The 13,379-nt window shown below is 41.1% G+C and overlaps 1 protein-coding gene and 1 long non-coding RNA gene across 4 annotated transcripts in view; one reads left to right on the top strand and one right to left on the bottom strand.

Annotated features, from left to right (window-relative positions):
- LOC107383440 (enhancer of polycomb homolog 1) overlaps positions 1-13,379 on the bottom strand; it is a 72,751-nt gene that overhangs the window by 54,567 nt on the left and 4,805 nt on the right. For 2 of the 3 annotated variants that reach the window (XM_054743350.2, XM_015956050.3), the window contains one exon: positions 6,737-6,829. Coding sequence is in view for 1 of the 3 variants with exons in the window: in XM_015956049.3 (XP_015811535.1) it covers positions 5,288-5,440 (153 nt within the window). In the remaining 2 variants the exon portion in view is untranslated. The other variant, XM_015956049.3, reaches the window with a different exon arrangement.
- LOC139061706 (uncharacterized) lies at positions 6,793-9,887 on the top strand. Its single transcript, XR_011515463.1, has 2 exons — positions 6,793-8,914; positions 9,634-9,887. It is a non-coding gene; the product is annotated as an uncharacterized lncRNA (long non-coding RNA).

Here is a 13,379-nt window from a genome sequence, read left to right as displayed (position 1 = left end):
CCCATCTGATTGGCCGCATATCAGAAGGGCTACATTTGATTGGCCAAATAATACTTCCGCGTAAATAACAGAGCTGGTTTACAAAAAGTTGATGTATGACACAGATGGAAATGTTGAACCAAACATTTATCGCCGTTTGACGTGCTTTGCGATGGGCCTATCGCACGTCCTGTTATCGCAATGACGATAGTTTTTTGATATATTGTGCAGCCCTAATTAAGACGATTTTTCAATTTATGTTGATTTTGTTTTCTCAGGGCTAGGGTTGTCACGGTAACCGGTATAGCGGTAAACACCGGTAAAAAAGTTGACAATAAAAATAACCGTCCAGTTTTTAAAAAACTATATTATCTCGGTGGGTTTACCGTGGCCGCGGTTTCGGCGCGATGACCCTTACCAGCCACCGTCGCTTCAGCTGAAGTTCCCGCGGCGCGCACACGCACTTTTTAGTTTGCAACGGCACCAAAACTTTGAAGCTGAAATAATGGCCGAAGGAGGAGACGGCAGCGCCCAGGACATCCATCCGCCCTCAAAGAAGACTAAATCGGAAGCATGGGCATATTTGGGATTTCTGAAAAATGCTGAGGGACAGCTAATAGAAGACTGCTATCCCGTTTGCAGAACGTGCAGGAAACAAGTGTCTGCAAAAGGTAACACTTCGAATCTAATGGCACATCTGCGTGACGATCACCCACGTCTCTACAGCCAGTGCAAGGTAAGTTAACATTAGCATTTTAGCTTAAATGCATGACGTGAGGACTTTTGGTTGAGGGAGAATGCAACGAGTCACTATATACTGCAGCCGCAGCGTCCTCTGCCAGCATTTAAACCGTGTCACGGACACCCTGTTGCTGGATGAAGCATCTTATTTGTTGATGATGAAGAGAAATATACAATTAGTTCCTTGTCATTGATTTGTTTACTTATTCAATGCCATTTATACTTGAACATTTGGATTTGATTACATAGTGTAGTAGTTATTTTAGTAATTTGTTTAAAGTGGCTATTTGTTTTAAATACATATTTTTTAAGGTTGACTTGTACAGTGCTCAAGTCAAGTGTGGACTGGAGTTTTAGATTTTCATTTTGATAATGAAGAAAACAAGTATATGAGAAAACAAGTGGTGTTTCTTTGATTTGTTTACATATTGTTTATGTTTTGAATGTTTGGATTTGTATAATTTAAACCTGCACTGACTACTGTAACATGTTCCAGAAAAATAAGCTATTTGTTCCTTTACTTGTGAAAAGTTGCACTTTTGCTAAGGCTTTGTGTTATTTTAGGTTTAATAAACACTGTTAAACATTTTCAAAACTATTTCAGTTTGTGTAGAACAGGACTATCAATGCTTTCTGAACATATGCAACACCGTTTAAAAAATACCGCGATAATACCGAAAACCGTGATAATTTTGGTCACAATAACCGTGAGGTTAAATTTTCATACCGTGACAACCCTACTCAGGGCACAATCAAGACAAAAATAAATAAACAAGATGATCACTAAAATAACTCCTGATTCCCAGTATAAAAAGACCAATATACTTATAGCTCATAGTTATGACCCAAGGGCTATAGACCTTGGTTTAACTCATTTAAGTCTAACCAGTACAGACCCAAATACCAATATCTTGCAAACACTGACAGCAAGAATTATACAGTGGCATTTATAACAAATAAATTAATGTTCACAAAATGTTGCATAACATTTATTTAGTCATGTCAAAATGCTGTAGGAGCGTGCACTAGCACCGTGTCCTCAGAGATTAGTTATTATTTATTAGCGTGAGGAACTTATTTCTACCTTATTTATAAACTATTTATTTACAAGTCCATCAGTTAATGTAATAACTGTCCCAACCACAGCGACACCCCCCACCCAGTCTCACAGCAATCAGTGGCAAGCTGCACGTGTGTTTAGCACGCCGCACGCGCACATTTAGCCGTTTTTTAGCAGCTCAGGAGTCCGCAGGTGCGGTGTGTGTGTCACTCACTCTGGTTAATCCAACAGGGAGCCGGCTCTGAGAGCCGTTTCTTTAGCGACTGACACATCACTACATCATTCCCTTTCCTAATGTCCTAAAGAACGGCCGGGAGCGCAGGCGGAGTGTTTAGCTAACCTGCAGGAAATGTTGACGACAGTTATCCAGAAAGTAGCTAAGGGTTACCAGAGATGTTTCTGAGGTGTTCGCTAGGTACTTTTAAGATTTAAAAAGTCAAGAAGGGGGCCTGAAAAGCTGTTAGAAATGGCGTCAAAGTCGCTAAGCTGGCAACACTGTGGGAGGAGCGCTTCATTTGCAACTCAGGGCAGCGCAAGTGGGAGGAGCAAATAATCGGCTTGTTTTGTTTTAATAATCGTTTAAAATTCAGATTATTGGGATTGAAATTCCATTAAATGAGCAGCCCTAGCAGCAGGGGGAAGAATCTAATTATGAAGTTTGTAGAGCAGAACTACAGAACATTGGGCAACATGCAGAAGTTCAAATCTGTGGTTAAACAAAAAGTATGAAGTTCAAAACCAGAACAAATCTCTCTAAATCATTTATTATTTCAGTTGCTGCTCCATTTTGCCTACCACTGAGAAGTTCCCACACTAAACCTATACCTAAAAATAAAACTGTCAACACTGGAAGTCCAAAGAGCAAAATACTTTTAAATGGCCCAGCAGGAAGCCGGCATAGACTTTGAGCAGGTGACACGCTCCACATTCCCACCCAGCAAGGTCACACAGTGAGAAACTGGACGTTAGCCAGTATGTTTATGCGCGTGAGAGAGTGAGTGAATGTAAGAACTGTGTCTGGCAACGAGGCAAAGACAACAGATGCCTGTGAGTTCCCATCAGGGCTGCAGACACTGACCTCGCTTTCAACCAAACAAATACAAAGTCTCTGACCCAAAACAAACAAGCTGCACGTGCTGCAGGAATTTCAGTGATCCCAGTCACGCTACACATGGCCTGTCTGAAACTTACAAAGCCACATGTTCAGGCTGATAGCAGAACTTCAGCCTCATTCAGACTCCACGGTTCAACAAGCAGCACTTCAGACAGAGCACAAAACCAGCTGAAAACCACAAGTATCAGAGCAGCTGACTGATAACAGCTTTCTATTAAACCACCAGGAAGTGTGGGGACACCACATTCAGCCTGCAGACCACTTAACACCAATGGATGTCAATGTGGTTGAGCTGCATCAGGACCAGAAGGGTTTTATTGCCATTTGTGCGAGAAATCACAACATTAGGAGACTGCTGCGGTACAAAGAGAGAAATGAGATGAGCCAATATAGGGAATAATATAATTGCAAAAAAATATGAAGTTGCAATAATTCGAGCTACTGCTACTATTTTCAAGACAGTGTGGAAGCCTTCCTCTGGACAATATTAATACTGTAAAAATGCTTCTATGTTGGGTGCATCTCTTCAAGCCTTATCACATAATTTGGACTTCGAAAATAAATCAAAGCGAATATTTTGACTATTATGAGAGGAGTGAAACAAACCTCGGGCCTGGGATTTATTTACCAGACAAATCTGCCGAGTGTTTTGGCAGAATCTTTAAAAACTTATCTAACCTGAAAATGATAGAATCTGTGCAGAAACATTCAAATTAGGGATGCAACGATACCACTTTTTTCCAAACTGATACGATACTGATACTTGGATCAGAGTACTCGTTGGCACAGATTACCAATACTGATACTTCTACCACACAAAAAAATGCAACGATTTGGAATACAGATTTTATTTTCTGCTCTGCTTTCAACAGGAAAAGACAGTGAGGCAGATAAGAAAAATATATGAATGGAAATAAAAACTAAAATATTAGGTGAACAGAAATGACAAGTTACAGTGAAGCCATTTTCAAGCAACTGCATTATTATCGGTTCCTGATATCGGTTAACTTTTACCGATGCCAGTTTCGTATTGGTGCATCCCTAATTAAAATGTCTTAATGGGAAGATCTGAAGCAGCCCTCAATGCAGTTTATGATAAATAATCAATGTGAGGACCGGCGGTCAATAAGGTGCCCTGCATGTGTAGCACTAGATCTAAATGTGAAATAACTCAGAGCTTTTCTAAACACAACCTGACACAGAAACGGCTCCACACACCAAACGTGTGGCTCACAGCCGGTCTCACAATAAATTGGTTACATAATTGGGCACTCAGGCTGAGCAGAGCCTGGACTTTGAAGTGACAGCACCCCCTCCTCTAGAGGGCCACGTGCTCTGGTCTGCCAGCCTGCTGTTCCATCTGACACACTGAACCTGTGACATAGAGCCTCTGCAGGACTGCCTGGGACAATGACAGAAGTACAACACAGGAGTGTAGCGTAGTGACATGTCCTAGCGCACGTGCCCTCATAGGTAAAGGTAAACGAACACTTAACTCAGCATTGAAACAACAATCACAAGAAAGGGAAAACACTGATTCTGACACACACATCTACAGTCATTTCCCCCACTTGCCTTAGGTACAAACCCTTCATGTTACTATGATGAAGCAGAGAGGCAGCGCGGGAGTAAAAAAGCTTCATCTCAAACGAGGATGCTAAACCAGCCAAACAGCTTAAAATCGGTCCTGTAAAACCACCTCAGTAACCCGCACACAGAAAACCATTCTGGTTAAAGATGTAAAAATGACATCAACATAAGTCTGGTGATAACACCTGAGTATTTACGGTTTAAACAACACATTTGCCTGTATATGAAAAAAAACTGTTTACATTAATCACAAATTCCAAACATATCAAACACAAGACACCTGAAGTTATTTAACTGTAGAAGCGTACATGAGAAAACAGCTCCGAGTATAAACACGTGAACTAAACGCTCATTTGCTCTAACGTGTCCTCTTCCTCCACGCAATGCTCCACTGTTGACATTTCTAATGGCACAGATGCCACCTGAACTGAGATCACCAGCGCCACCCTGTGCCTTGTCCTCTGCAACTACGCCAACACAGGCCCCATCCTGACAAGACTATACAAAATGTCGGAGTCGCTCATGTCACGTGACTCCTTTGTACTCTGAAAACCTTTTTACACACAAACAACCCGGAAAAACCTGGAAATTTCATCCAAAATAGATTAAGTGAGACCTGCTTTTCCAAAAAGATGGTTAAAGTCCAACATATTAACAGTTTGCAACGGAAATCTGTCGTGTTTCTCCCGAGAAAATAGGCCGCCATTTTGTGAAAGCTTGCGCAGGAAAAAAAGAGGCGCCACAGAGCTTATAAAAATAAAACGAAGCTTAAAATGTCAAAAATTGAAACTATAAAAGCATACCGATTCTTCTTCTTTCTCCATCCCCGTAGGCATCTGCGGCACTGCCCGGTTAATTGATGCATATTCGTGTAAGTCGGGTAAATCCTCACAACGGAAGACGGGTAGTGGCTTGGAAGCGTCCAGCGCCCGTGCCCGAAACGACAATTTACTCATTTTTTTCACAATTCGAGATGAAATATAAACCTATCCGATCTCCTAATATTCACAACGGTACCGACTGGAGCTTTCATGGATGGTTTCTGTGCGGGTAGTCTCTAACGTTCGAATGGTTGTAGCTCGTATTTAGGGCGTCGCCAGCGGAGCCGGGGGAAGGCCCGGATCTTGGTCGCTCGCTCTCGGACTGTTTTTTTCAAACGCTCCGCTCCCTATCGGTGGTTCAGTGCGCCATGGACAACATGGCGGACATTTAAAACTCTTTTGCTGTGTTTCGCTCGGAGCTGTCCAACCCCCAGTCCGTGGTCCAACCATTCCCACTCGGTCCCGAGCGCTTGCGCGGTGCCGGGGATGGGGGAAGGGGGCATTTGTAGCAAACTAACTCCTCTCCACACATAAATTATTGAAATAAACGCCGGGAACGGCCAAAACTACCGGAATGGATAAAAAAATAAAATAAAATTCCAGATCCGACCAAAATTTCAACTAAAATAAAAGAGACGTAATCACAAAATATTTAAAAAATAAAAATAAAATAAAAATCCAAAAGGAACATTTACGATATTAAAGCAAAAACCGAAACATAAGAAAAAAATGCATACAATGTTTTTAAATTTACTAAATATAGAATATAAAAATAGAAATAGAATTGTTAAAATAACAAACATAATATAAAACGATTTATTTTAAGATACTTAAATTCTGTAAAATTTAAACAAATGCTTGAAAATCACATTAAACTTAGAAACTATATCAACTCTTTTCAGATAAATTTATGACATTTTACACATTTAAATAAAACGTAATAGTTTAATGAATAAATGTATTTAAAATCCCATAATTTACTCATTTGAACTAAAGTAGATTTCTCTGCATCTAATCTATGAACCTTTATTTAAAAGTTCAGCTATGCACACATCATACTAAATATATTCTAGTTAGAATGTTCAGCTAGATTTTAGTGCTTTAATGAAAATCTGAAAGAACAAATAAGTAGAAATCTACATGTTAAAACCCAGAGAGGTAAAACTGTTCCTGCCCATTGAACCATAACTGACCAGTAAATAATAAAGATGCTGAAACCAGGTAAAAGGTGTACAATGCTGCCTCCTTCTGGATCTACATACAAATGAACCAAAGTGTTTGCATGAATGTCAAACATCCAACACACTCAATCACACTTAAACCAGCTCTGAAGGATTTCAGTGCACTCTGGGATCATGTTATCTTAGAGACACAAATATCTAAATGCTTAATCAGAGTTTCCTTTGAATTTGACATTAAAAATCACCATACCCATTTCTGCTGAGGCTACTGAGGTCATCCAGGGTCCAAGCAGATGCAATATTTTTTTCTTTCCATTGTTAAATCCACAAAATGTGCAGTTACCTGTAAAAAAAAAGAGGGGACAAAGAAACAATTTAAAATATATATATGATGCATTTACACAAATAAAAATACTAGGGCTTTTCAGGACATAAAACTAATGAGGTATGGAGGAGTAAGCTTGAGTGGAGAAACAAAACTACTGTACGCCACCTGGGCTAACTGGAAAAAGAGAAACAACAAAAACCACAGCTGTTGATGGGTAGTAAAGCAACATGTTCGGTTACAAAAACAAATATCCAGGGTAAATTCTCTACAAACAATTAGACTGTACATCACCTGCTCCATCGGATAGGGGAGTTTTAGTTAGTTGACAGAAACTGGGTCCCACTCTGGCTAGCTGTTAGCTTGACTTCTAAATGTGAAATCCTCCAAATTAGGATCACTGACAGTCTACTTTATTACTTTTCATTCTGAAAGGAATATTTAACAGATGCTTGGGGCTGCATGGCGACTCAGATGATAATACCGCTAACCTCAGTAAAAAGGTCACAGGTTCAAATCCCAGCAGTGGCCTTTCTGCATTTCTAGCATGTTCTCCTCATGCAGTTTCCTCCCACAGACAAAAGCATGCATGCTGGGGACAATCCAAGCAACCCAAGCTGTTTTTACAGGATCATAGCGTTTGCAAAACGGGATTTGCCGCGGCTCCCTGGGGAGGAGTTTGGCATTTATATTAGCAAAGCTGAAGCTAGAATAAACTGCCATCAGGCACCTCTCAAACCAAGACGGGATAAAGGGAGGTCGCTAGGCGGCCCCCCCGCATGTGACGTACAGGGTCGTGCATTCAGCGTCAGACAGAAGACACGTCAGACTGGTTACATTTCTTTTTCAGGACCTTTAGCGTTGATGTGACCCGCTTTTTGTCCCGCTTGACGCCCCGCTCAGTCAGTGTTTTCACCACTCTGTTGAACAGCTGGCTGTCTCTCACAGTCCCCGTAAAATGGTGACTAATCTCTTCGTCCGCTCGCACAGCTGACACGTGTTTAGCCGTCAAAGATGATGGGCTCATGCGGCAATATTACTACGAAGCTAAGCGCATCAGAATCACGTTTTATCACCTTTCACCTTTGCTCCTTGCCACATTTACGAGACCCACAAATTCGGATTCATTACTCTGTAATGACGCAATGGTCTATCTTATAAAAGAGGCTCTAGAAGTGAGCATGAATGATTGTCTCTGAAGGACCTTCAGGGTGTCCCTAGCCTCCTTCCCAGTGACTGTATAGATATAGTTGTCCATACTGTGTGTCACACAGGCCTCCAGGTCAATTTATATTTTAGCTGAGTAGTTGTGTTTGTTGGCGTCTAGTATCCATCAAATCACTTTCTACACCAAACACTTGATTTCACCTGGAAGTTTCTCATGACGACGATTGCCAGAAGTGAAACTTGACTTTAAAATGTGTCACTTAAAGGATTTTTAAGACTTATTTTTAGGTAATACAGTTGTATATGCACGCTGAAGGGGAAAACGGTCTTTAACCCTCATTGCTTGCATTTGCCACAAAAAGAAAATAGACAAGGAAATGCTCTGGTTTAGAGCTGAAACAACTAATCGATTTAATCGATTATAATCGATTATTAAAATAGTTAACAACTTTTTTAGTCATCGATTAGTTGTTTAATAATCATATTTTACCGCATGAAGTCTATTTTTACCACAATCTGACATCGGTTACAAGCTGTTAAATTTGCCGCCAGTGTGTGGCAGTAATGAGCCACTGATCTACCAGTGGAGCCGTAGAAGAAGAAATGAGCCAATGAGTGCCCTCGGTTTTCATGACGTATCACGTTACTGACGCTCATCTTGCTGTGAGAGATGGCGGAACAAGAGGAAATACGGAAGAAAAATAGAAGTGACAAAACTGAAGAGAAACCCCGGACAAAAACCTCACGAGTATGGGAGCACTTCACTCTAGATGCCTTGAAAAGACGGGTGACCTGCAAAATATACAAAAACCATCTAGCATGGCACGGAAGCACGACGTCCCTAAGTGAACATTTGAGACGAAAACATGTGGGGGCTGATGCAGCAGAGGAAGAGCACCGCGGTCAAGTGAGCCATCATTTGGAAGAGCCAGCCCGGTAAGTAACAGAAAATAAACAAGGTGGACTTAGTGTTTTAGCTTAGTTTGTTATAGTGGATGTTAAACATGTTTTTTGCCGCGTCAGTCTACGATGTTCTACTTCTGATTGACTAGATGCCATCGTGAATCTCCTCCGTGTTGTGTATCATGCGCTTGCCAAATTCAGCACGTCTGTTTATAAGAATGTTCTCGTTAAGAGAAAAACGGCACAAACCCATAACTATGTTCCTCATTCAAAAAAGGACAACTCCGCGGAGAAAAATATACAGACGAGCTGTGTCCAGGTGAATATAACGCGGCATAGTTGTACGCTTTCAATTTTTAAATATAGGAGAAATTCAGAAAGTCATTTTTTACTATTAAAAGGCTGTTTTACTATCTAACGCTGTAAAACGCCTCACAACACATTTTTATCATGTTTCTTAAACAGTATTACACAAAATAAACATTTTTCACATTTTTCTAGCTAATTTAAACACTCCCGACTCAAAGTAAAAACCTCATGAGCTTCTTACTTAGAGCTTTTTAATAGTAAAAAAATTAGACTTTTCTGAATATCTCCTGTTGCGGGCTATTTTGTAGAACGTAACCCTCAAAATAAATGATCACTGTATATTGTTGATTAATTCAAATAATATATCGATTTAGTGTTGTAGTGTGTGTGCTGCTTTATTTTATATGTGTACTTATTTCAGTCTATTTGTGTTTCTTATGCAGAAAAAAAAAACAAGCAACGATGGACAACTACATGGGGAACAAGACACTCACCCCCCAGCAATTCATACCACTTACAAACTCTATTCTAAACATGCTGGTAAAAGACATGAGGCCACTATCCATGGTGGAAGGAGCAGGCTTCCAGCTAATGCTAAAAAATTATTCTGGACTGATATTTTGCACTGTTTAGCTCATTTTATACTGCTGACTGTGTTCATGTGCAATAAAATAGATTGCAGTCAACTGCACAATTCTCTTATGTTTTTTTTTCTTAACTGAAATGCATCCATCACTTGTATAGGTTAAATAGCTAAACAATAACAAACCGATTAATCGATTAATGAAAAATAATCGACAGATTAATCGATTATGAAAATAATCGTTAGTTGCAGCCCTACTCTGGTTGGAAAAAGCCAGTCACTTTTGTCATTTTCCGCCCCATTGAGAGGAGAGCTCTGTCCGTGGGAGACGTAGGAGAGTAAAGATAGATTTATGGTCCTCCGTCTGCTTGAGGGCAGAGTAATGCACACGCATTGACCAACATGCTTTCCTTTCAGACTTTTCTGTCACCCGGGGAGCTTTGCAAAGCCAGGACAACAGAGGGCGTAGTGCTTTTCTGGGGGTATCCTGCTACCATTGCAGTCACATCTCTGGTCCAAGATGGTGCATATACTATTGGATGTTGTGTTAATCCTGCACCCACACACTGCAATGAAGGGTTGTACACAGCCAAGCCAATGGGACAGAATGGCTCAACATATGTGACGTGGTGACCAATCACAGGCATACGGTCTCCATCGCTTTGACAGACATTTAAAAAATTGGGCACGTCTCCAGCCAATTCCCAACACTCACACTTCCACCTTTCAATTGCATGTTCCAGTCAAGGGGTGCAAGTGCATAGGTGCCCCCATCCTCAAATGCAGAAGTTGACCATGCCCCTTTTGCACTCTTGATACACACTGCACCCAAGTTTTTTTTTAAGTATCACAAACAGTGCATGCTTTGTAGTTGATGACGCAATGCTGTGGGATTGGGCCACCAATACTCACACTGCACCCTAAGGTTCTCTGTTAAGTGCACTTGGAGTAAGTGCACAGTAAGGCTTTGAGTGTGTAGTACACAAGGGTGCAAATAATTGTCAAATTGGCACAGCGATCGTTGAGTCATTGACCACAATTCATGCTGGGAAGCTGGTCACTCACTGTGCTACTTAAGATAAAATAAAAAAAACTAACAAATTTTCAAACAAACAACCAATTATTTGAAATAAATGTACATTTACTGCTGCTTTGTCTACAACAGTCAGAGGATCAATTAACCATCCTAAAATGAACTACTTTCATTAGAAAATATAAATTCAGAAAAGGCACTTAAGCCTTTTCTCCCACAGCAATGGATTGTGGGTAATGCACTTTGCCCAAGTCCACATCAACACAGACTTGGATGAAGTGCGAATCAAGGGTGCAAAAGGGGCATGATCAACTTCCGCACGTGAGAATTGGGACACCCTACACAGTCACACCCCTGGTCTGGATCATGCAATTGAAGGGAACAAGTGTGAAAATGTGAGTAATGGGACTCGGCCTCTGTCACCCTTTGCGGGCCTGCCGCAGATCCCTAGCATTCATCCATCATGGCATTGCGTCCCTCCATACCCACGCAAATGGAGAAGAATATCAGGCTTAAGGGGCTCGACACAATGGAGGCGACAAACAATGGCGATCAGCGAAATTCGTCGCTGTCACTTTTATTACCTGACACACGGGAGGCGACCCACGGCAACAGCCAGCGACAAAGCCGTCTATACGTTCTGTTCCATGGCGAAATTGAAACTTCCGTTGTTGTTTGGCTGTGTCAGGTTGGAGGGAATTAAGGTTATTTAAGCGGTTCAGAGTTAAAATAGTGGTAGATAAGATGTTTCACAAGGTGCTGCTAGAGTTATGTGAAATCTTACTTCTGATTTTACTATATAAAACATAATAATAATCAACTTCTCCATATTTGCTCGGAGATGTACGGAGCATCTTGCCCGCTCATTGGTCAGTGAATGAAACCTCTATTGATTGGTTCTCGTTTGAGCGACAGCGATGAAAAGTTGAAAATACCGTATTTTCACGACCATAGGGTGCACAGTGTTATAGGGCGCAGCTTCAGTTACGGGTGTCTTTTTGGTATTTAACACATACAAAAGGCGCACCGGGTTATAGGGCACGGTAAAACGTACCGGTAAAACATCTGTGCGGGCTCGGGACTCGGAACATATCAGTGCAAACCAGACATTGTGAAAATTATAAACAGCCAAAAGTATGCTTCACTTTACTGGTCTAGTCCTGGTTCAGACCTGGTTTAGAGTGCACGTGCACTTCCTCATTGCGTGCGCTGACGGCTCGTGCTCTTCTAATGGGCTCGACACACGGGAGGCAACTTCGCCTCTCCTCCATTCATTTTCAATGAGACATGCGCGACAAAGCGATAATCGCGGGTCTCCCTCCTACTAAAGCCGGTGTCGGTACAGTATCTGCTCGGGTGCAAGATCGGCTCGGGGTCCTTCGACTGCCGATGACGTCAAAGTACGGCAAACCCACTCGGACAAAATACACTACACATCTATACTGTTGGAAAGAATTTAGCAGTTTCGTTATTAAAATAATGTTTCTTAAGACGTAAGTTTGTGTTTATAATAGTATTTGTAAAATAAAACACTATATTTGATTCATGTTGAACTCCTCTTTGAGCACATCCCTTGAAGGACCATAGGTATTAGCAACACCTGTGAAATTGTATTTGCAGGAAAGAAGTGTGTCCCGTTTATTGAAGTATTTGTGTTTAGAGTTTTTGACGTCTTGTCCATGCGTAGTTCAGTTACGCTCATAGCTGCTAGCCAAAGCTATGGAGTTAAAAGTTTTCTGGCTTTACTAAAATACCTGTCTGTACTTATTTGATTGATGGTAGTTTTACTTTCTATTAGACTCCAAATGTAATCATTTGGCACGTTTCTAATTCATAATTTGTAATAATGTAATCGGCGATATTAGCATTAGCATTCCTATGGGTTTTTCCATGTATATTAGCATTGCGCTAACCACTCGCTGCCAAATTGCAGCCTTTGCCATTAGAAAATCTCCTTTTGTCACATCGCAATTTAATTGCACATGCAGTTAATCGTTCAGCCCTAATATACTTGCAGCTCTATGCTAAAAGTGTATTTTCAAAGAGGTAATGATGGATTTCTTTGTAAAAGTTGTCCATCTTTCCAATAGAAAAAAATTTGCCTGGACCAACGTCACGTGATAACAACGTTACGTGATTACGTAATTCCGTAAGGTTCATATTCAGCCAATCAACTACTCAGACGTCATCGGCAGTCGACGGACCCGAGCCAATTTTGCACCCGAGCAGATCTTGTACAGACACCGGGCGTACACCGGGAGTGCTGCAGGAGGACACACAGGGATTTATGGGGGTTGGATGAGGAAAACGAAATAAAGAAAGTAAATCTGTGTTTTGTGATCAGTTTAATTTGACATGAACATGACAAGCACACTTTCTTGACAATCTTTGTGAGTAAAAAAACGTGTAGAAAAAAATGAACAGCATGGCGAGCAGTGCTGATGCATGATTGCGCATGCACCCTGAGCGGTTCTGGTACTTTTTGGGTCGCAGCTGCTCGCAGCGCCGAGTTGAAGTTCAGAATGTGTTTACCGGTAGTTGGTGGATTTAACCACATAAACTTTCAACATGAA

Source organism: Nothobranchius furzeri, chromosome 11 (assembly GCF_043380555.1).
Source record: "Nothobranchius furzeri strain GRZ-AD chromosome 11, NfurGRZ-RIMD1, whole genome shotgun sequence".
NCBI classification, from domain to species: Eukaryota; Metazoa; Chordata; class Actinopteri; order Cyprinodontiformes; family Nothobranchiidae; genus Nothobranchius; species Nothobranchius furzeri.
The sequence above is the reverse complement of the archived record's forward strand: the minus strand, read 5'-3'. Positions and strand labels throughout refer to the sequence as shown.